The sequence below is a fragment of the Numida meleagris genome, chromosome 10 (genome assembly GCF_002078875.1).
Source record: "Numida meleagris isolate 19003 breed g44 Domestic line chromosome 10, NumMel1.0, whole genome shotgun sequence".
NCBI lineage: Eukaryota > Metazoa > Chordata > Aves > Galliformes > Numididae > Numida > Numida meleagris.
In genome coordinates this window covers 2,063,362-2,085,044 of record NC_034418.1, presented here as the reverse complement: position 1 = coordinate 2,085,044, position 21,683 = coordinate 2,063,362, and the positions used below count along the sequence as shown (strand labels likewise).

General features: G+C 49.4%; 1 protein-coding gene across 6 annotated transcripts in view; it reads left to right on the top strand.

Annotated features, from left to right (window-relative positions):
• Nucleotides 1-21,683, top strand: part of NUP93 (nucleoporin 93) — a 69,328-nt gene that overhangs the window by 21,875 nt on the left and 25,770 nt on the right. For all 6 annotated transcript variants that reach the window (XM_021409016.1, XM_021409014.1, XM_021409013.1 and 3 more), the window contains one exon: nucleotides 21,300-21,362. In XM_021409016.1, coding sequence (XP_021264691.1) covers nucleotides 21,300-21,362 — 63 coding nt within the window. The remainder of the gene's footprint in view (nucleotides 1-21,299; nucleotides 21,363-21,683) is intronic.

Below are 21,683 nucleotides of genomic sequence, written 5' to 3'. Positions count from 1 at the left end.
TTCCCTCCCTCTAACACCAGACCATGGGAAGGATGAGGGTGCTCAGCAGCAGTTTTCTGGCTCAGCACTGCTAAGAAGCAGAGCTCTTGGTGCCCCTGTGCTCCAGTGACTGTCAGCAGAGCTCCTTTCCTCACCTGAAACAAGGAATTGAAGCCGTGTTATAGCAGCTGTGCTGAACCCCCTCCTTTTATTTCAGTGATGTCTGTGGGGCTGTCTGGGCTGGACATCTTCAGCTTCTCCAAGCTGAAATAGTGCTAAGGCTGCTACTCGCTCTCTGCCCTGAGCTGAAACTGCGGCTACGCAAAACCCTTCAATTAAACTGGCAGTTGATGAGAGTCATAGGCTGGGAGACTTGAGTCAATACAGCTATTGCCTGCTACCCAATAACAATCACTTTATGCAGCAGTATTTTATAGAATTCTCTCGCTTGAGATGGGTTATTTAGGATGCGCTTGTTCACAGAGTGCATGAGATGGAGCAGCAAAACCTGATGCTGAGCTGGAATCGTGCAGCCTGGGCCTCTCTGCGTATCCCTGATCCTTGGCACCTGGGCTTGCTGCATTGGGTCCTTGCACAGAGCTCATCCTCAAGGTGCAGGCTTCCAAGCATCAGCAAGAAGTCTTTTCTGATCCGCAGCCTTGCCTCGCACTTGTTTCTGTCTGGAACCCCAGGGACACAAGATAGTTTTAGCAAATAGATGTAGAGGATCTGTGGGAGGATTTCTGAAACAATCATTCTCTGTTTCCCTCTGTGTGTTTGCAGGCTCTGGGAAGAAAATGGAGAATTCAGCCAGCTTGTTTACCTAAGCTATTACTCTGGCTTAACCGTTCCACGATGAGTTCCATTTCAGTACTGAGCTCACTAGGCTGTAGAGATAAAGATGATCAATTTAATTTTTGTCCTCCTGTTTTCACGGATTTCACAGTGTAGGATCAATGGCTGCCGCCATTTCTCCCTGAAAAACAGACTCACCCCAAACCTTTCTTTGGGCGTAGTCAGCTGCTCCAGCTCTCCAGAAACCACTGTTCTTCCTGCAGTTCAGAAATAGAGCAGTGGTTCAGCATTACAACCCTGGCTCAGAAAGGGAAGCCAGAGCTAACTCAATTTAGAGCATTTGTTCCATTGCAGAGCAATTCTGCCTGATGCTCATGCTTTCCAGAGGGTGTCCAAATCCTGTACTCTGCAGAGCTTGCCTTTGGCTTCATATGATCAAGCTGATGAAATATGTTGAGAGGGGACATACAGGATTGATGCTGTGCAGGCAATTAAAATCTATGAATTAGATTAAGCCCCAAATGTTAGTATGCTTTGATGCAATTCTTTTTTTGTTTTCTTTTGATTTAGATGCTTTTTGGAGATAAAGTTGGAAGCAGTTGCTTGGGGCTTCGCTGTTTGAGGCTTCTTTATTTTGGTGCTCATACCTATTGATTTGCTTGATTAATTTTGTGTCTGAACTTCTGTACTTTTTATTCCTGACTTTTCTACCCTGTCAATTAAACAAATGAAAAGAAAAAATCTGTACAATCCACAGGACCAATTAGGTCTGGACTTCAAGAAAAATATTTGATAGTAGTGAAATGTGTACTTCCTTTCTTACTTGAGGACTCCTTATTTTTTTTATTTGGAGCTGAGCTTCCCAAAGAAGGATGAGGCCAGAAGCAGTTATAAAGAGTGCATTGTATTTTTTACTGTAATACTGGTGTATTGATTGTTGACTTATTGGTAGGCTTAATGCACAACCATTTCCTTAGTGTTTGAACGTCCATTAAAATGTTGACTTGGTGCCAGAATGTTGAAATCCTGCATTTTTATAATGTAATTTGGCTATCCAAAAGTACTAATGTGGTTTGGATTTAAAAAAAAAAAAAAATAAGGGCAAGTCTTGAGTTTCCTTGTTTGTTTTTGTACTTGTTAACCTTTACACATTACAATGAATCTCTGGAGATGGAGGCACTGAGAAGACAAGGAGGGAGGCAGGTGTCCTAATGTTTTGAGGTTTGTGCCTTTGAAATTTTTCAGCTTTTATTTTTGAAGATGCCCAGTGTTGCTGAGCAGTTGACAGAGATTCGGGGGTGCAGAGCCATATTATTGACTTGTTAATCATGGAATCATAGAATGGCTTGGGTTGGAACGGACCTCAGGGATCATCAGGTTCCAACCTCCAGCCACAGGCAGAGCTGCCAGCTGCTAGATGTAGTGCTAGACCAAGTTGCCCAGGGCCCCATCCAACCTGGCCTTGAACACCTCCAGGGACGGAGTATTCCCAGCCTCTGTGGGCAGCCTGTGCCAGCACCTCACCACCCTCGCAGTGAAAAGCTTCCCCCTGACATCCAACCTAAATCTCCCTTCCTTTAGTTTAAAACCATTCCCCCGTGTCCTACTACTATCTACCTGTGTGGAAAGTTTATTTCCCTCATATTTGTAAACTCTCGTGAAATATTGGAAGGCTGTAATGAGGTCTCCCTGCTGCTTTCTCTTTTCCAGGCTGAGCAAGCCCAGCTCCTTCAGCCTATCTTTGTAGGAGAGGTGCCTCAGCCCTCGGATCATCTTAACTTATTGGTTTGAAACTAACCATTGTCTTTTTCTAGAGAAAGCTTTCTGTTACAGGTTAGTAGCATTGCCCACAAGAACATCACTGTTATCGTCTTGTGATTCTTCTCAGATGTGGGATGTGGCTCTGTCTTTTCCTTGCAGCACTGTGGATGGTCTGTGCTCATCCATACTGGTTGTTGGGACGTGTTCCACTTGATGGCTTTGGCTTGTCTCAGGGCTGTACTACCAATGGGGCAGTTCTCTTGCTTGCAGAAAATGCTGCAGTGATTAGGATTAGAGGTATGGAAGGCCTGTTGCTGTTGTGCAGGAGCAATCTTTGTGCAAAGTGGCTTTGCTGATTGCAGTGACCTTTTTTTGTATTGATATGTTAGGAGGGAATGGAAAACTTCTAATTATTATCAATTTCCATCGCAGTCAGCCAGCAGTTGCCCCCATGTCCTTGTTTCCTAATTGCTCTCTGAAAAAGTGCCCTGTGTTCCTTCAGGTTGCATCTCAAGTTGTTCTGCTTTCTCAGTGTCCCTCTTACAGAAGCACAAACTCTTGTAACAGGGTTAAGCTTACTTCACTCCATGCATGTCTCTGGCTGTGCGTGGCGATAACATGCTTTTGGGGGGAAACACCATTGTTTCAGTACTCTGGTTCTGTAAGGCAGTGTTGCTGTCCGTACCAACCTGTATGATGAATAATAGTTGAACCGAGCTAGAAATGTGTACTGGAAATTAAGGGAGGCTGACAAAGCTTTCTGCTCAACCAAATGTGCAGGGTCCACTTCCCAAAGGGTGAGGAGCCAAGAGTTTGCCCACTGGCTACTGTCCTGAGTGTTATTTAATCTTCCTCGCTCGGACTTGTAGCCAAGACTCACTGCTGTCCCCTTCCTGTAACTTCAGCTTTCCGTTAAATAACAAGGTTCTCTGAAGCAGGATTATTACTTGTTAGATTCTACCTTCTCAAAGCAAATGAGTAGTTCCCTCTGGGAGCTGGTAGAGTTGTTCCATCTCTGGCGTGCATGCCGATGTGAGTGGTGCCGTTACCCAAGTGAAGCTTAGGCTGGTATCTGTGTTAAACTAGTCTTTATGCAGTGGAAGATTTTGGACTCTGTTTCTTCTCCCACCCATCTGACCTTCCCCGTTTTCCTCTTTCTGCCAAATCTGGCGGTGCTGTGCAAGGCAGCACCCTCCCTGCTCAGCTGGCTTTCTAAAAGCCACGAAGCTGCTGGAAAAATGACTTCTGGATTTTCTTTTCCTGTGCGTTTCACGTCCATTACGGCGGTTCATCTGTAGGATTTTATGGTGGCTCTTCAATAAGTTGTGTTTGGGGACAAATTAAGTACTGTGGAAATGAGTCTCATCTCTGTTTTTCCTACTGAACGTGAAAGAGAGAACCTGATAAACTACTTTGGATTCTTGGCTCATCTTTGTGTGGCATGCAACCCAGTTCTGAAGCGCTTGTGTTCCCTTCCCATTGACTCGCGTGGCATAGTCTCTGCTTACCTGACTTAATCAGTGTTTCGTATTAAAGGGTAGAAAAGAGAGGACGTTAGTGTATAGCGATTTAATTCACACTGTGGCAGTGACTATTTATAGACTTTAATAACTGTAATGCCAATTTAAATTGCCCTGTTCCACTTTTTTAGATACTGGCAATTGCAGGAGATGATCAACTCTTTCTCTACGGGAGGGTGAGTTAATAGGTATCCCAGTAGGCCTGCAAGGGGCAGGGTTGGATGGCATTCCTCGAATGCTTAACACCTAAGGAGCTCAAATTGGATAGCTAAGAGAACCTGCAGGAAGAACACGTGTGCACGCAAGAAAGGCCCTCGCTGGTAATGGAGGACCCCAGGGAACTGGCGTTCTGGGTAGCATTAAGCTTCAGCAGCTGGAAGATCTTGTTTGGAGCAAATACTAAGTAACAAATTTAGAAATGAAATCAAGTATTCTTTAGTCCTGTTTGCAAGGTGGTCCAGTGGTGGGCCAGGTGTGACAAGGTCTCTAATGACGGTCAGAGCCTTTTCTGAGCTGTTGGGGGCAAGGATACATGGTATTTACTGGGTGTTTTTCATGAGTAAGTTGTATGAAGTTTTACGTGAAAATGCATTAACAAAATAATCCACTTGAAACCTGCAGTGTGATCTTTATGCTTGTTTATAGATGCCAGTTGGTATCCAGGTTTGACAGTATGTGTTCAGCAGCAGATCGATGAGCGCACTAAGGTAGCAAGTTGCAACTGAAAGAAATAATTTATCCATTTTCAGCAAACGAGGCCGTGCAGTTCTCGGGCTTCTGCTCCTGCAGTGAGTAACACTTGCTTTCTGGGCACCTGCTGTTCTGGGGCTGTTCTGGGGAGACCCTCACTGAAAGGAAGCTCTGTGCTCCTTTCTGCCACGCATGAGCTGAGGGAAACTTAACAAGGCTTTGGCTTAAACCTGTAGTCAGTCTTCCAATGCTTTTGTTGCAGCTGTGCTGACCTAGTTCATGTTTGATCTGGTGACCTCGATCTGAAAGTCACTTTGTCCTTTTAGTGGTTTTCTGAGTCAGCATCTGTCCTTCCTGAGAGCCTCCTGATCTGTACTCTCAAAAACCTTGTTCCTTTTTTTTTTTTTTGTGAAAGACTAATCCCTGTTTTGTATGGCCGTACACACTGTGCTAAATGAAAGCAGTATGCATTCCCCTTGTTCATCCTCAGTCCTTGCTTCTCTTCTAGTCAGAGAGTTTGTAACTCAGTTTTCAGTGGGCTTCTATCACCTTCAGTTTTGTGGGGTTTGGGTGGATAAATAGAGAGAAGGTGATGGTAAGGGTGTAGCAGGGAGCAGCTCTTCCCCATTTCCAACATAAAAAGGGAAGAGACATGCAAATGGAGGACCACTGGGCAAGGTGAAAGGCATGTGATTGCAGAAGGAATATTATCACTAGCTGCTGTCTCCTAGTTGTAAGATTCCAGATTGAAGCTTCTTAGCTGTAAGATGTGTGGCGTGTTTTGGAGGAGTTCTAGAGGCAAGTTAAGCTGTTCATCCCTTCATCTTCCACTCCTGTTAAACTCTGGAGTGGACTCTAGTTCCTCTGCAGAAATATGTATCCTCAGTGTTCTCTAAGATGAGGTGACAAGACAGGGAGTGCTGGGCGAATAAATGAATGTGCCCTCCAAGTGATAAAGCCTTCCAAACAATTTGATTTGCTCTGCCAAGGGCAGGTTTTCATTTGTTTTCCAATTCTGTCAATCCTGCGTAGAAATGCTACTTGGGAGAAAAGCTGGTGCTAAGCTACCGCTTAATATGTACAGCTTAATCATTATGGTAATGATGATCATCTTAAAACATGAACCAAGCAGGCCTGGCCAGCACAAGCTCATTATGAGGAGGCTGAGCCAAGGCTGGGGATCTCCCTTCCCAGTTGTTAGCTGTTCCACCACCCCTGTGTACGCCATTTCCACTCCCCCAGGAAACAGAGAAGAGAACAAACAACGTGTGACAGATGTTAGTCATGTCGCGTACTGCAGGACTGGAAGGCACTTGGATATTAATGCAATGAGCGCAGCAGAAAGGCCTGAATAGAGTCAGCCTGACTTCTAATTAAGCCCACTGAGATGCCAATACTGATAGCAGTTGTGCTTGTGCTATGAGAAAAACATGGCTAGTTAGACAAAGCAGGCGTGTGCTGCCGTGGTTGGTTTCAGCCCTCATGCACGTGGGTGTTTCGCTGCCCTTGCAGGCCAGTAGTTCCAGTGCTGCTTTCTTCAGAGCTGACAGCTGTAATTAAAGGAGAAGTACATATTTAGCTGCCTCGCTACTGAAAATCAAAAATGCTGTCTTCACCCTGCCTCTCCACTACGTGTGGAGCTGTGCAGTATCCCATCCTGAGCAAACATCCACGCACACCCTGCGTGTTAGACAACTTGCTAAACCCTCTCTGCTGCCTTTTCCCTCCTGGCACCTTTTGCCGTGATACTGGAATGTATAATCGCTACAGTGCGGGGACAGGGCTCTTGTAGACCATTCACAATTGATAACGTAGCTCTGAAGAAACAAATGTAAAAGCGCAGAATTGTTGCTGTTCCCACGTATGAGCGTGGATGTGTGCGTGGTGCCTTCCGGGCTTTGTGTGATGGAGAATTCAGAGGCATTTTGTGAGGAGCAGGAGCACTGATAATTGCATTCTGGTTCATCATTGGAGAAGGCTCATGATTGCTCTGAGCTGATGCTCTGCGGCTTCCGCTGGAGTTAATAATTCATTGCTGGGCTGTGTCAAAGGGTGCTCTTAAATCAGCTCTCCCCATGGGTTACGGGCATCGCAGAGGCATCGGTCGGAAGAGGTGAAAGATGGGTTCTGTGATTCTGTGGACTCGGTGTTTAACGGTTGTTCGCGTGGCTTGGGCCTCTGGCTGGTGTTAGGTTAACTCGTCCCTGTGTGAGGGTGCAAAAAATGTGGGCGTTCAGCTTTGGATGGAAAGGCTGTAAGAAGTTCAGTAGCTCGAAAGATGAGCACAGAAATGAAGGTGTGAATATCGGTGACCACATGGCTCTGGTTGGATAGGCCATGGGGATGCAAGGGTTTTCCCTGCCGTGATGCCGAGGTAATGGCTTGCAGTCATCTACAGGAGACACTGACATTCGGGGCCTGCACAGAAAAAAGAAGTTAGCTTTCTGAATTAAAAATGAACACGTTCTCTGTGTAACTACACGCTTGCAGCCTGCACTAATGCTGTATGAGAGACTTTCCACGCAGAGCTCACTGCTCAGCCATCTCTCCTTTCGCCCAGTCCTTGTACATTAGCACCGACATGTTTAAAACACTCCTTCAATTCTGCTGCAAAATAGCTGTTTGGCTTCCAGTTGTTTTTTCTTTAAGGTGATTATTCTTTTTAATGCTGAAGAAGGAGGGCGGTTTGAATATTCATGGCACATTTTAACTTTGGAAATAATCTCCCAGTAGATATTTAACAATGGCTTTGGGTAAATGGACACTTGTTGCGCTTTGTTTAAACGCTTCCATCTCAATTAGCACTTGATGGAGAGAGCATGGGTAACACTCTCGGTTCTTTGTTAAAAAGGCTCTTATTAAAGCTGGTTCCTGCTCTTGCCTCTCGGATAAATATGGCCGTGAGTTGGCTCGGTGTCACGCTGTCAGACTGCTGAATGGAGAGCAAGTCCCCTATTCATCCCGATAACTGACACTGCTCACAGGGACGCGAGGCATGGATGGCAGGCAGCGCTGCGGGGTACGTGGCAGTCTGCTCTGCCACACCTGCCCCATGCCTGGGGACTCTGGATTTTCCTGGATTTGTGTTCTCTCCGCCAGACCTGGTCACAAAAGCAGGGCCGCTCTGTAGGTGCTGGCAGGCGTTTCCCCTCTCTGGACACTGATATATTGCTTTGTTTGGGGCATGCTGAGCCCTAGAAAGCTGTGCTGGAACTTGAGTCTCCTTTGGGCTGCGTATAGCGATAAGGCTTCTGTGATAAGGCTTTCACTCCGGTCTGGTGGAGTTTGAGGACTTTCCCCTGCAGAAGGAAGGCTCTCTCTGAGGGCTCCAGGTATTGCTGGAGGCCGGTTGCTTCCCAGTTCTCATTTTGGCTTTGGCTTTAAATAACTTGCACTCCCAGTCCATACAAGCGAGCCCTTTGCCACAAAACCCAAACTTCCTACGCATTGGCCAGTAGCATTATGGCATGCTCAGCCCAGCTGAATTCTTGCGCTGTTTGAATGGCAGTATACAGCAGCACTGCTGTGAAAGGAGACATTCGCCTTCGCTCCCAGCTAGCCCAAGTTGGACTCCTACACCTCTGTCTCCTTTCTGCCTCCCTCTGGAGGAGAGGACAAGCGCGGATCCGGCAGCGCTGCAGCCTCCTGCCCAGGGACGGGTCAGTGCCAGGCAGCCCCGGCAGCCTCCCGCAGAGAGGGAGGGGTGCTGCGAGGCGCCCGCCGGCCCCGCTATGACAGTGCACTATTTGCTGCCACTGCAGCGCCGGATGAAGCAGCAAAGAAAAGACTTTTGGGAAGGAGCTGCTTGCCGCTGCTTAACTTGCTGCCAGCAATATCTCTGTTGGTGTTTGCTGGCTAACGCTGGTCAGTGACGGTGGGCGTCACAGCTGCAGGACTTTAGGAAGGAACTGATACAGGATCAGACCCAACAGTGCTTTTTGTGTTCATCCTCTCAGCACTTTTCACCTGAATGATGAAAAGAGAGACTGCATACTGGCTGTTTTAAGGGTTTTTCTTAGCTTTCAGGTAGGGGTGATAGCACGGAGTTGGACTTGATGACCCTTATGTGTCCCTTCCAACTCAGGGTTTTCTGTGATCTTTGGTTCTGCAGCAATGGTGGAGAACTCTCCCTCACCCCAGAGGGCCGGTGGCAGCGAGGAGGGAAGGAGCTCCATAGCTGGGCACGCAGAGGGGCAGCGCTCTGGGCACAGGACATCCGCGTGCTGGCAGGGACTGAGAGCTCTGCTTGCCTCTCAGGGCACCTCTTGCCTTTCGAGTTGCAGTCAGCTGGTTTTGAGAACAGCACAAATTGCCGTACTCAACATACTTTTTGTGGCTGATCAACTGATGCTGTGAACTGCTGCTACCTAAAACCTCGCCGTTAGAGGTGTGGGTTGTCCAGGCAATTCCAGTGCAAGCATCACAACCTAAAAGCATTAAAGCAGTTCACATGGCTTCTGCATGATTCTTGCTCCACCTTTGACTTTGGGATTTTACACCTCCTACTCAGAATTAAAACCTTTATGGCTTTCCTCGGCTGTGGCCTGCTAACCCTGAGCAGTAGTTTTCTCTCTTTTCCTCCCGAAGTCACATTTGAGTGCAGATGTGATGGACGTGTGTGCAGGCTGAGCGCTCTGCTGCATTGGTGGCAGTGAAATAGGGGCAGTTCCACATCTTGGCGTGCTTACTGCTCCCTGTCAGTCATGCTAACGGCCATTTGGGTGAATCATTTCTGTTCTCATCTCTAAAAGCTGTAGCTTTAAGAAACCACTGGGTAAGGGAAGGCAGTGTGCACCAAGCCACACGGGAAAGCTTTCCCTGGAACACTGAGCTGAAAATGCAAAGTGTAGAACAAAAATGTAAACTGTGCTGATCTGTAATGCGTAGTTTTGCAGCGGGGAGCAGCTCCTGCAGTACGTGGCTGGAAAAAAACAGAGAACATCCGTTCATAAAATAGCATCTTTAAAGCAACTGCTGGCAGCTCTAGATCCGTGGTGCTCCAGAAAGCCCCAAGCAGGGCTGCAGCCTGTCTTTAGAGCCACCTGTCTCTCCAGGTAATGCCCTTTACCTGTTTGAAAGTTCGGCTAGGGAGCAAAAGCTCCGTGCATCTCCTGTGCTGGTGGCTGTGTGCTGCTGGAGCGTTTTGCGGATGGGATGTACGTGGGTGGGAAGCTGCCCAAAGCTGGTGCGGTGCGTGGGGCAGTGCCAGCGTGGATGCTCACAGTGCTGGGGGAGTGCCCGACTCAGATGATTCCTGCACAAACACCCGTCCTCTCCCAAAATGGACTTCTCTTGCACTCTGGGGCGTAGCTAGTACTAATCAGTGGTTTTCCTTTAAGAACATCAGTGGGTTTGGACCTGTTTTTACCACTCTGGAGCCTCCCAGTACAACAATTGAGGGATTCTGTCCAGCGCTTACTGGATCAGAGCAAGGAGAGCTTGCTCCTTGCAGTGGTCTGGGAGGATCATCCTGAGGATCAGGCCTGCTGGTTCCAAAGCCCCAGGGTGCTGTGTTGGCGCTGTGGAAGGTGCCCAGTGGAGCCTTGGTGTAGGTAAACCCCTTCACAGAGCACCTCCTAAAAGCCAGCTGCTGGGAAGCGGAATTGCTCCCAGAACAGAAAGCACGATGTGAATTCAGAGCCCGTTTCTTCTCTATATGAAGTATTCTGCGCCATTTTTACTGGCGCTGTGTGTGCAGCCTGTACCCCCGCGGTGTTGTTGGAATTAAAACAGGAATGGAAGTAATGAATTGCTTGGGTACCGCGGTGATCCAGCAGCGGCGGCAGCGCTGATGTACGGTGCGTGCAGCAGGGCACTCGCCGTGCTTCGTTAGGCACCAACACAGCCATCCCCAAGCGGGACACTGGTGCGTGCGTGTTCTCGGGGCTGGCACCGTGGAGGTAATGCTCTGAGGGCACTCAGCCCCTGTTCTGCGCAACCCTTCCCCATGGCAGCGCGTTCTGCGCATTAGCAAATGCATTCCTGATTTCTTTGGTGCTTGTAATTTTTTTCCTTTAAGATGGGGGTGGTCAGTTTCTCGATTTTTCTCTGGCTTTCTGCACTGTAATGATGGCACCATCACCTGACTGCTGGAATACACTGGCCTGACTTTAATCATCGGGTGACTGGCTCTTAGCATGGCTTCATCTCTGCTGTTTTACATCCCTGCTTGTAATTGCACGGTCGCTTGCGGTATTGTTTTTCTATTGGTGACAATGGAAAGCACACGTTAGCATTTTGCGTAACCTTATGCTTTTCATTTGATGCTTAAAGCGCATGGGAAGAAGTGGTGCTCGGCAAATAAATCCTCTTTATTTTTAAGCAGCGCATTTTTACTCTTCGTGTACGATGATTTACCGTGAGCGTGCCTTCTGTGTCGTGGTGAAGGAGGGTGCAGTTCTGCTGAGCACGCAGCAGTCAGAGGGCTGCGTGGCCGTGCCGGCGGTGGCCGAGGTGCGTGTGCTCACAATTCAGTGCCACGGGCAAAGCTACCAAAAAGATCAACGTGTAAGGTAAACAGCACCTACAGCTTTTAACCACTGGATAACCAAACACAGCGAAACAAAGGGAATCACAGCTCTCTGCAAAGAGCACCGGCACCAATTAATATGCAGCAGAACGCTCAGCCTCTACAAGTTGCTCGACTGCTGCAGGTCTAAAATGGCAGAAGCTTTCTTTTGCTCTACAAAATCAAACCGCCGTTTATTTCAGCCCCTCACGGTACGTGCAAATTCATGCAGCTCAGCAAAGGGAATAGCTTCACACCCGGCACCACGAGCCGTGGCCGCGCTGCTGCATCACAATGCAGCAAATGCATTCTGCACGTTAACCAAACATGACAGCTGAAGCGATGATTAACCATGCAATATGTCGGAAGTCATCAAAAATTCACATCGGAGTAATTGCGGTGGCTGGGGGGAAAAAATCACGTTGTGTCTGCATCACCCCCTCCCGATGGCTACATGGTACAGCCCGCTAACAATAAAATATCCTTCTGTAACCTATGACTGTTACTCCCAGCAGTTACTGGTTTCAGGCTGGTGCTTCCCGGCATTTGAATCGAGCACCACTGGAGGAAGCAGAGATGCGCTGCGGCGCGGAGCCGCGGGGAGCAGCCGCGCTCCCATGGCAGTGCGGGACTCCCGGCTGTCTCGGCCCTGGCAGGACCGGCAGGTTTTCTTTTTATTTTAAAGATGTGAAAAACTCGAGCGTTAACGCAGAGAGACAGCAGTGTGAGCGCGGGCAGCCGGCACTGACAGGTTTGTAGCTGCTCGGCACTGAGATCTGCAGGTAGGAACGGGCGCGTTTCAAAATAGATACGACAAAGGTAAAAAGCTTGCTGGGGTAGGAGCGAGCCTTTTCCTCCAGGTGTCTGTCATTCTGCTTTCTCTTTGTGCTGCTGCTGTGGGCTGTTTGAACTGGGAGGTGGGCGATGGAAGAGAACAGGTGGGTGGCTCGGGGGAGACCCCGTGTTCTGCACAGAGAGCAGCTGCGGGCTGCGCCTTGCCCCTGCTCCGAGCAGCTGCTGGGTGGGGCAGCCCGGCGCCGGGCTGTGCTGCAGAGACCCTCTGACATCGCTGCTCTCAGCAGGAGGAGAAATACGGCAGCGTAACTTTCTGAGCGTCCTTGTTCCCGTGCTCTCTTCTCCAGGCTGTGAAACGTCTACGGGAGCGTTTTGAACAAAAATAAGGATGCTGCTTTGAGACGTGATTTTCTTGGCTGTCATTGTGGCGCAGAGATGCTGGTACGCTGCTCTGCTCCTGCAGAGCACTTAGGGCTTATTTAGGAGGCACCCTGAACTTTCTTAATTGTATTTAGCAGTGAGGATATAGAATGTAGGATGAAAATGAAAAAGAAGAATAGTCCCTGCTGGAAAATATTTACGCTCATCCAAAGCCAACAAAGATATCAAGGTTTGCTTTTTTTTTTTTTTTTTTTGCCAGCTTCTTGGATGAGACAAAGTGTGTTAATAATAAGTCAACCCAAGCCTGCAGCCCAGACCCCACTTCTTCCAAGTGAATAGGGTGTGATAGGGAAGGGAAAGCCAGGAGCATCCCGGTGGAGGGAAAAGCAGGGAGTGAGTGGGTATGGCAGGGTGGGGGTCCACGGCACACAGCGGCTCTGCCTGCCCAGCGCCGCCTGAGGACAGGGCCATGGTGTGGGTCACTTTTTCCTCCCAATGGGGAGCAGCACAGGCCCTGCAGCACAGTGCTGGGGCTCCCTGCCACACCACCCGTGTGCCACCTGTGCTCTCCTATTGTTAGCTGTGCCCGAGCTGTTCGAAACAGGATTGCTGCACAGCGTACCCACGAGTTGCCTCCTGTAAAGGAGGCTGCCGGCGCTGTAAGGGGTCCTGCCACGGCAGCAGCTCAGCAACGCGTGGGTTCCTCGAGCAAAAGACTGCAAATGTGTGGGGAGCTGGAGGGAGCCGTCCCCGTGTGGGAGGCAGCTCAGTACCCTGCCATTGGTGCTGGTGCAAATTATTTTCCTTTGTCTGAAGTGAGCGGGAGACAGAGTTCATCCGAGCTCTGTAAATGAGCGTATGGAACGCGAGCCCTGGCAGTGAATACCCGGCTGCAGGTCTGTGGTATTGGGATTCCTGCTCTCTGTGGGCAGCACCTGGGGCCAGCGCCTCGTTCCCCCCGGGCACCGCGGGTGGGCACAGCACGGTGGGGGGGGACCTTTTGTCTGCGGTGCCCCCTCGGCAGTGGGAAGTTGGAAGCGCAGGTTTGTAGCACAATGGGGAGATGCTGAGAAAAGGAAAGGTCGCTCGGCGTCACAGGTCGGGTGTTGCAGCAGAGGACTGCTGTGAATGCTCTGCTCTCTGAGCGCGAGGGTGTCCAGGAAATGGAAATGGGATGATTGTAACTGGCATATTCCGGATGTAGCTTTAGAAATTATTATTTTAATGATGTAAAATCCTTCAGAAGGAAGGGCTGACTTGGGCTTTTTTTTTTTTTTTAAACTTCAGAAGGCTTTCCTTCCCCACATGTGTTTTTCCAGGAGGTTCAGCCTGCTGTGGGCTCACAGGACGGGCTGGTGCTTCTGCGTGGCTCTGTCTTCCCGCAGCGCTGGGAGGCACCTCCTGTTTCTTCAGAGAGTTTTACGCCAGCTAGAAGGTGCATGACTTCTTTTACACGTCTGAGATTGTGAAAGAAGAGATGCACAAATAATAATAATGTACTTTGTTTCTCTCTCCAAAAAGCCTGATGTCTCCTGTTTCTCAGCACAGTGAGGTTGCGTGCCCCAAATCAGGTGAGCAAAAGGAGAAAGCGCTAACAGAGATGGGGCAGGATGACGGTTTGCACTAAAGTTTGGATAGGTGGGCTCAGGGAGGAGGTCGGCTGTTAATGGCAAGCAGCCGTTTCACAGCTTGTCCTTCTTGCTGGCGGTCCCCGGGACATGCCCCACTCTGTGTCTCTCCCACAGCCTCACAGGCTGCTCCCTCTGCTCCCTCTCAGGGTGCACTGCCAGGCCCTGGGACGTGGGGCTGCACTGGGGGACACCCAGGTGTCACTGGGCCCTGCTGCCTGAGTGCACGGAGCGACCTCCGCGCTAAAATGGCAGCGAATGAAATGAGAAAATGGCGTCATCAGTGAAATTAGTTTTGATGGCTTGATGCAAAGCGTTGCTCTGCTTGATGCAGGGAGGTTCTCGCCAAGAGGTGCTGCGCGGCAGGCTTGGCTGTGGCTGTGCAGTGACTGAGATCTGTATGTTTCCTTTAGAAGCCTGATGCCGGAGGGGCAGGCGCAGTAACGTGGTCCAGCGGATGGTCAGAAATTCTCTTTGTTGGCACGCTGTAAATATTTTAATGTAAGGTTATACTGAGTCAAGTCCGAAGGGCCTGAGATCCATCCTTCACTTCAGATAGAGTTCAGGAAATACGTTCTGTTTGGTCTGTGACTTTCATGGTCCTGGTTTGGGGAAGATCGCAGAAAAGCATTGCAATCTGTTTGCACTTTTTAATCAGGGTGCGCGCTTACCGCGCAAGGAGAACCACAGCTGCTGGTGGTGGGCTGTGGCTGCCCCTCTGCATCCCAGAGCGACTCACTGCGCGTTTGGGAACCTGCTGGAGGAGCTCAGCTCCCACGCTGACGCAGCCCCACGCTCCTGGCCCTGATGGCAAAGCACCGGTGCCAGGCACACTGCTGGTGGGCTCGCAGCTCCCCAGGGCGTCCCGGGGACACAGCAACCCCGTGCCTGGGCAGGAGCAGAGGGCACCAGGAAGCCAGCATGGTTCCTCCCGCTGTTCTTGTGCTACGTTGGCAATTACTGCCTCAGCTGCTCCGTGCGGTGAAGGATAATAATTGTATGTAGAGGAGAACCTCACGCTGAGCTCCTTTGTTCTAAAATTTTACGTGAGAAAAAAAGTGTTAGGTGTTTTGCCATTAAAGCATTGATGACTTTGGAAAGTCCCCATTAAAACCAGTTGTACCAGCATTCCCCTGTGCATCTCAGCGTGACGCGGCAGGGGCCTCCAGAGCCTGGGAAGGAAAGAATGCTGTGTGCAACTGTGGCAGCATCTGAGTGTGATGGAGGGGATAGAGAGAACATGTGGAATAAACATTTACAAACATCGTAATAATTAGATACATCAGGAATTGATGTGCTGGGTGTTTATCAACCACCGTATCATATATATATATATTTTGTTGTTGGATGGAAGCAGGTGTGCCACTTCACGCAGTCGTATCATTGCGCTGGGATTTCTAATTCTTGCAGACTTCTCTGCTGTGTTTGGCCCCTCCTGGCTGCAGCAGGAGCTAAGTGCTGTGTGTGGTTCTGCCCTCTAAGAGCACTTTCCCTGGTGGAAATGGTCGCAGTGAGAGTTGAAGAGTGCACATCCTGTGCTCTGCTCCTGCTGGAGCTGCGCTGCCTTCACTTGGCCAGAAGGAATAATGATATTTATCCAGTGCGACAAAGTCCAGCGTTCCTGGCTATGGTCTGAAGATTACTGTGAAAACTGCTTGAGTTTTGCTGATCAGTCTAAACTACAAAAATAACACAAAAACGTAGGAGATGCTGGCATTGCCAGTATTAGCCTAGGGCAGCAAGCGCTTTGCTTATGCATATTTGCCGAAGGCTCACCACACAATGCAGATTAAAGGCACCATTCAGTTCCGAGGGTCACATTGCTGCCATGCCAATGGTGGGGGCTTGTCCCCATGCCAGGATTGCTGCCGTGGGTTTTCTTCGTGCACAGGAAGGCAGCAAGGAAGCTTTGCAGGCAGCTGGTGGTGCGCCTTCTCCTGCTGCAAGGTGCTGCTCCTGTGAGCGCGTTGCATCCTCTGCAATGGTGCACACACCGACTCGCTGCTGCAGGAGGAAGGGCTGCATCACTGCTCCTGCTGGGTGTGCTGCGGCTTTGCAAAATATGGTCTTGCTGGAGCAGAAAGTCAGCTGCTTTAGAATTGCAGTGATCTTTGCAACCAGTGCTAGTGGAGCAGAACTTGGGCCAGGTTTGTGTATTTTCATGACTTACTGCCATTGAAATGCTGTCTGCTTGCAGGGGAAGGAAGAGCTCTCCTGCCTGTGCTTCCATGTGAGCTGAATGGGAGCGCTGGCTGTGAGCACGGCGCACACGCAGTGTGTGGACGGGGTTCGAGGCCGCTCGGAAGGCAGGTGGCAGAGCACAGAGCCCTCCCCAGGCTCAGCGGCTGGCTGCTAGCTAGCACTTCGCCTAGCTTCCCCTCCAGCGCGAGGGTTCCTTTGGAACTCTCTGATGCAACACCTGGCTTTTAGCAAACTAGAAGCCCTTCTGGTTTTCCCTGTTTTTTTTTCTCCTATTTAGTCAGCAGTGAATTAATTTTGTAGAAAACGTCTAGAAGAGTTTTTTTTAGGAAACTAAGTTAGGAACTTGAGAAATAGTTGTTGTAGGCTGACAGGCTCAGCTTCATTGGGCTGGGAGGACTCTCCTGTAGCTAGACCCTGGAACTGAGTGCTTGTGGAGAGGTCAAACGTGAGCTTTACCATTCACACTTCCTACATTAGATGGGAAAGGCACGTTTCCCCCTACTGCTGGGGTGAGATCATGCTGTTGAACAAGGGGATTCCTTCCTCAGGCTCCATCCCACCTCTTCAAGGTGTCAATTTGTTATGCTGTCTGGATTGAAGGCATTGATTTGTACACAGCTGTGACATTCTCAGCCCTTCCTTAAAAAAAAAAAACAACAAACAACACTGCTGGTAGAGATAATTAAATCAGATGCTTCATCTGGAGCTGCTGTTCCCACTACTCAAGAATGACTTTTGTTAATGGTGTAATTGTCATCCTTGCTGATCCTTTGAAGGATTCACTGGACCTACTGGAAATCCAGGATTTAAAATGTTTTCATCAAAGAGCAATTGACTTGAAATGGCCCCAGATCGTTAATTTCATTTTCTCCTTTCTTCCCCTGCCAGTGGAAAAGTAAGCATCCCTGTCAACATCCATGGCTTCAGCACGCTATTTGGCAACATTTGCCTTCTCTTGACAGCTTGAATACTAAGATCAAGTGTTAAAAGTATGGCCTGGCTGATGGAAGTAATTAAGAGACTTCTATCAGCCAGAAGAGAGTTTACTAACCTCATTTACTGCAGTAAATGGGAGAGACTTACAATCTCCTGTCAAAAAGAGCCCATCAGTGTGTGCATGCCCTTTTGTACTGATAATGAATTAGTTACTGAAACATTTTCCTGTGGAATTTGGGCTGGGGCGAAGCAGGTGCTGGTTCCTGGCACATTGGGTATCTGCTGCCTGAGGTGACAAATAACAGCAGAGTGGGGCATGGTGCTGCCTCCCCTGGGGTAACCCCTGAGCTCATCCTCTTGGATAAGTCTTGGAAACTGTTTTGCGCGTTGGAGAATGCTGCCTTCAGGCAGTGTTGTCTCCCAGGCAGTATGGCTGTGGTGCTTTGCCTTCATCCTCACCACATCCTCCTTAGCCAAGTAGATTTTTCAAATGAAGCTGAAGGTAAGAAAACCTTATAGATGAAAATCTGAAAATGCATGTTGTATGCAGTCGCTGCCATGGCCCTTTCTGCTGTACAAAGCACCTGCTGATGCTTTGTACCTCCCCCACTGCCACATTCTCCCTGCAATTGCGCTGGGCTGGCCAGGGACCATGGGGAGCTGCGTGCGGAGTCCTCTGCGTGCACCTCCATCACCTCTGCAGTCACAGCTCCTGGAGCCCAGCAGTAGGTGGTCCTCTCTTCTGAATACTGAAGGGCAGCCACAGCTGGAGATAAATAGGATGCAGTAGGTGGGAGGAAGGGCTGTGGGAGGAAGGAGCGTGGAGCGAGGCACCCTGGGTGCTGGGAGGTAGGAGTGAGCGTGTAGCAGAATGAGGCTGGGGTTTGGCATGGCAGGGCTCAACAAGGCTGGGCTTCAGCAGGGAGGGAGGTGGTGAGAAGACAGGGCTGGAATCCATGGGATAGGAGAGATCCAAGAGGAACTGTAATGTGCTAGGGAAGGATGGTGAAGGCCAGGGACTAGCTGGGAAGTGGGAAGCTGGAGGTGGGAGAGTGGGTGTATTTCCGCATCCGTGTTGCTGTTTTGCAAACATCTTCCCAGCAGATACTGTACAAATTCAGCTTAGGAAACAGCAGTGATTGTTGCAGAGCCTGTGATGGAAGAGAGATGTGCTGCTTCCCTTCCCAGCTAGGTACAGGGAGAGCATGTGGGTGTACTGCAGGAATGCAGAGGAAAATTCAGTGCCAGGCAGCCACTTGCTGCTTGGAGCAGGATGGCGGTGTGACATTAGGGCTCCCTGAGCTTTCTGTATAAACCTGCCTCAGGGAATTAAGATACAGTTTTGTTTTCATCTGCTGTGACAGAACCTGTGTGCGAGAGCCACAAGGTGAGGATTTCACCCAGGAGGTTTGAGCGGTGCTGCTGTTGGCTATCCCTGTCCTTGCCATCTGCTGCTGTGAAATGGCTTTTGGCTCCTAACAGTATCAGTTCTGCTTCTGTCTTTGGGTACCAGATACGAAGCAGTGTGTCAGTGCTCCTTGTGCAGTCACCAGCACCTCCCTGGAGGGGCAGCCCCTGCGGTGCAGGCTGTGCGCTGCCTCGGACCCCCTGTGCTGTGTGCCACTCCCTTCTTGCTGCAGCCTGCGAGTTGGTGGCAAGGTCACCCCCTGCCTCTGGGGCTGCAGGGAGCTTGTAGGGCAGGTGTGCTCGGCAAGTACAGCCCGGTGCTCTCTGTGGATCTGCAAACCCTTAATGATGTTCTATGGCCTGGGATTCTGGGGGCCAGAATGTGAAGCACGGTTCTTTCATGTTCCTGCCAGCCTTGTTCCAGGGAGCTCTACTTTTCCTCAAAGCAGATGGACATATATGCATCTGTACGTAGAAGGGAAGCCTAAATGTCCAGTGATGGAAGCACAACACACCGCTAGGTGGCAATGCGGGAAGCCCGAGGAATCAATACTGGTTCAGCAGCTGGACACTTACTTTCGAGTGTGAAATGATGGCTGCTAACACCTGGATTGACACTGTGAGAGCTGTTGTTTGGCCTAAGCTGAAGCACTGCCAGAAACCCCTGTGCCAGCTGTGGAAAGTTCCCATTCTGAGGTGTAGCAGCCTGATCCTATGGTCATGTGTGGTACCAGGCATAGGGCAGCCTTTTGGAGCATGCCTTCTGTTTGTGAGGCATTGCGGGTAACATTTGAGATATGTGAAGATCTTCGTTTGCTCAGTGTGGTTTTTGAGATTGCGGAGGACCATGCTCATTGCCTGACTGGTATTCAGCATAATAAAATCCCATAAATGGACCTGGTGAAATCTGGGAGCTCGCAGGTCTCCAGTTTGGGGATTGGGCAGGAAAAAAACAAACAAGAAATACCCAAACTCCTGTCCCTCCCAGACACTTCCCACCTGTGTGACCAAAGAAAAGGAAGGCAAGTCCCATCCCTCCCCTCCTCACCTGCAGCTCAGCTGCTGGCCCTGCTCGGACACAGCTGCTGCAGTGCTTGGTGCTCAGGCATGTGCAGGGATCTGCATTTAGCTTCCCCTTTCCGGGCTGGGACCGTGATTTCTCTGCGGGCATCATTGTAAAATAGAAGTGGGATGTGGTGGAAAAAGTGAGGAACAGGCTGTGTTCAAGGAGCCCCTTCTTCCATGTATAATTCAAGGCATTCCAGGGCTGCTTCTAGGGGAACCGCATCCCTGGTCTGTCTCCGGGAGTTGCAGTTCTTTACCTGCAGTACAGACAGGAGCGGTGTTCCTGCTTCCAGCTGGAGGGGTCAAACATCCCGTGCCCAGGCACGACTTGTTCTGTGGATCTCAGAGGGCAAGGGCATGTGCCCCTTCTTTTGCTGATGGGTGCTGGGTAGTGCAAGCAGACAGCACGCGTGCACTGGCTGAGTTTCCTGCCAATTTTCTTTGTTTCTGAGAAATTTCAAACCGTCCTCACCTCTCAGACTGAAGTAAGCAGTGATCTGTGGTTGTGTCTAGTGCAGCCGCAGGGCTGTTCTCAAGACCCACCATAAATAGATTTTCCCAAAGGCGCCAGCCCCCGTGGCAGCAGGCTGCGCTGTGTATCTCCGGCGTAAAAGCACAAAGCGCAGCGCGTTGGATTCCTGCTCAGTTCTGTTGTCAGTGGTCTCTCCTTAGATCTCTGCAGCGGGCATACAGACTGTTAAGATATTAGGACTTGGTGGAGTTAGTGATGTTACAGCTGGTTACTTCAGAGGGGGAGAAAAGTTGTTTTCTGTTTCAGATAATGTTTAAACTGAAGTCTGGGAGTGCAAATCATCTGGGTTTGTTTAATTGGTGATAGAATGGTGAAAATGGAAAATAAAGCTATTCAAGTCAGGGTGTAATGAACATTTCCCGTTTGCTGGCTGCGTGTTCCTGCAGCTTACCCCACAGCTCTGTGCTCTAAACCCAGGGTATCTTGTGCTTGCCACCATGGGTCACAAAAGCAAGATAGAGGATAAGAAACTACAGCTCACTGGAGCCAATCTGTTCACGTATGCCTGACCTGCTTTGAGATGTACTGGTAAATTAAAAGTGTAACCAGTTTTTAACCACTCCAGCTGTATGTAAGGAAAGAGATGATGCCATAAACTTCTCCTGTGTGCTCTCCAGCTGTTTAGTTATTTCCATCCTTTTTCAAGTGATTATTTTGAAAGCTTTTTCGCAGTTCCTGTTGGGCCTCACAGAGCTCCGCTCCTGCCTGAATCTGCCGAGTCAGAGTCTTCTTTCTTTTTACCCTACTCAAGTCCAGCAGTCTTATCTTGGCTTATCACTCCTACCTAGCTTTCATTCCAGCTCCCTCAAATGGAGAGCAAGAGGAGGCGCTTGCTGGGACACAGAGATAAAAGAGAATGGAAGCAGGACATTTCTCTAGGATTTAATGCATATTAAAACAGGATTAATGCATTTTCATTTTCCCATTGCTCTCTATGGCCATCTTGCTGTATCTCTGGTGAAGTAAAGTGACCTTTAAACTTCTCAGGAGTGGACTGGCTGGCACTTCTCGGAGCTGGGTGAGCTGAGTGGTGCAGTGCAGATCTGATGTTAGCACAAAGCTGCTTTCTGACTGATGCTCTGCATCTCCTTTTTTTTCAGGGATTCCTGAAGAATGAGAAGGACAATGCATTGCTGTCAGCCATCGAAGAGTCTAGGAAAAGGGTAAGTTGAAAGCAAGTGCCTTTTTTTTTTTTTAAGAAAACAAGCAAAAAAAAAAAAAAAAAACACCCAAAAAGGAGAAGTAGATCTTGAGGAATTTAGTTTCTTAGGCTCAGAGAAGGGTTCTACAGAGTCCGGTTTTCTGCCCCCAAAAGGGACCGATGCCTAAGCCATCTAGATGGGAAAACGATATAGGGTGGGCTTTCCCCGCTTTATCTCCTGTCCTCTGAACAAATCATTGTTTTGAGGATATTCTGAGCTGGAAGCTGTCTGATGCAAAATTCATCTGACTGAGTTCCTGAATCTCTTTAGGCTTTTGGTATG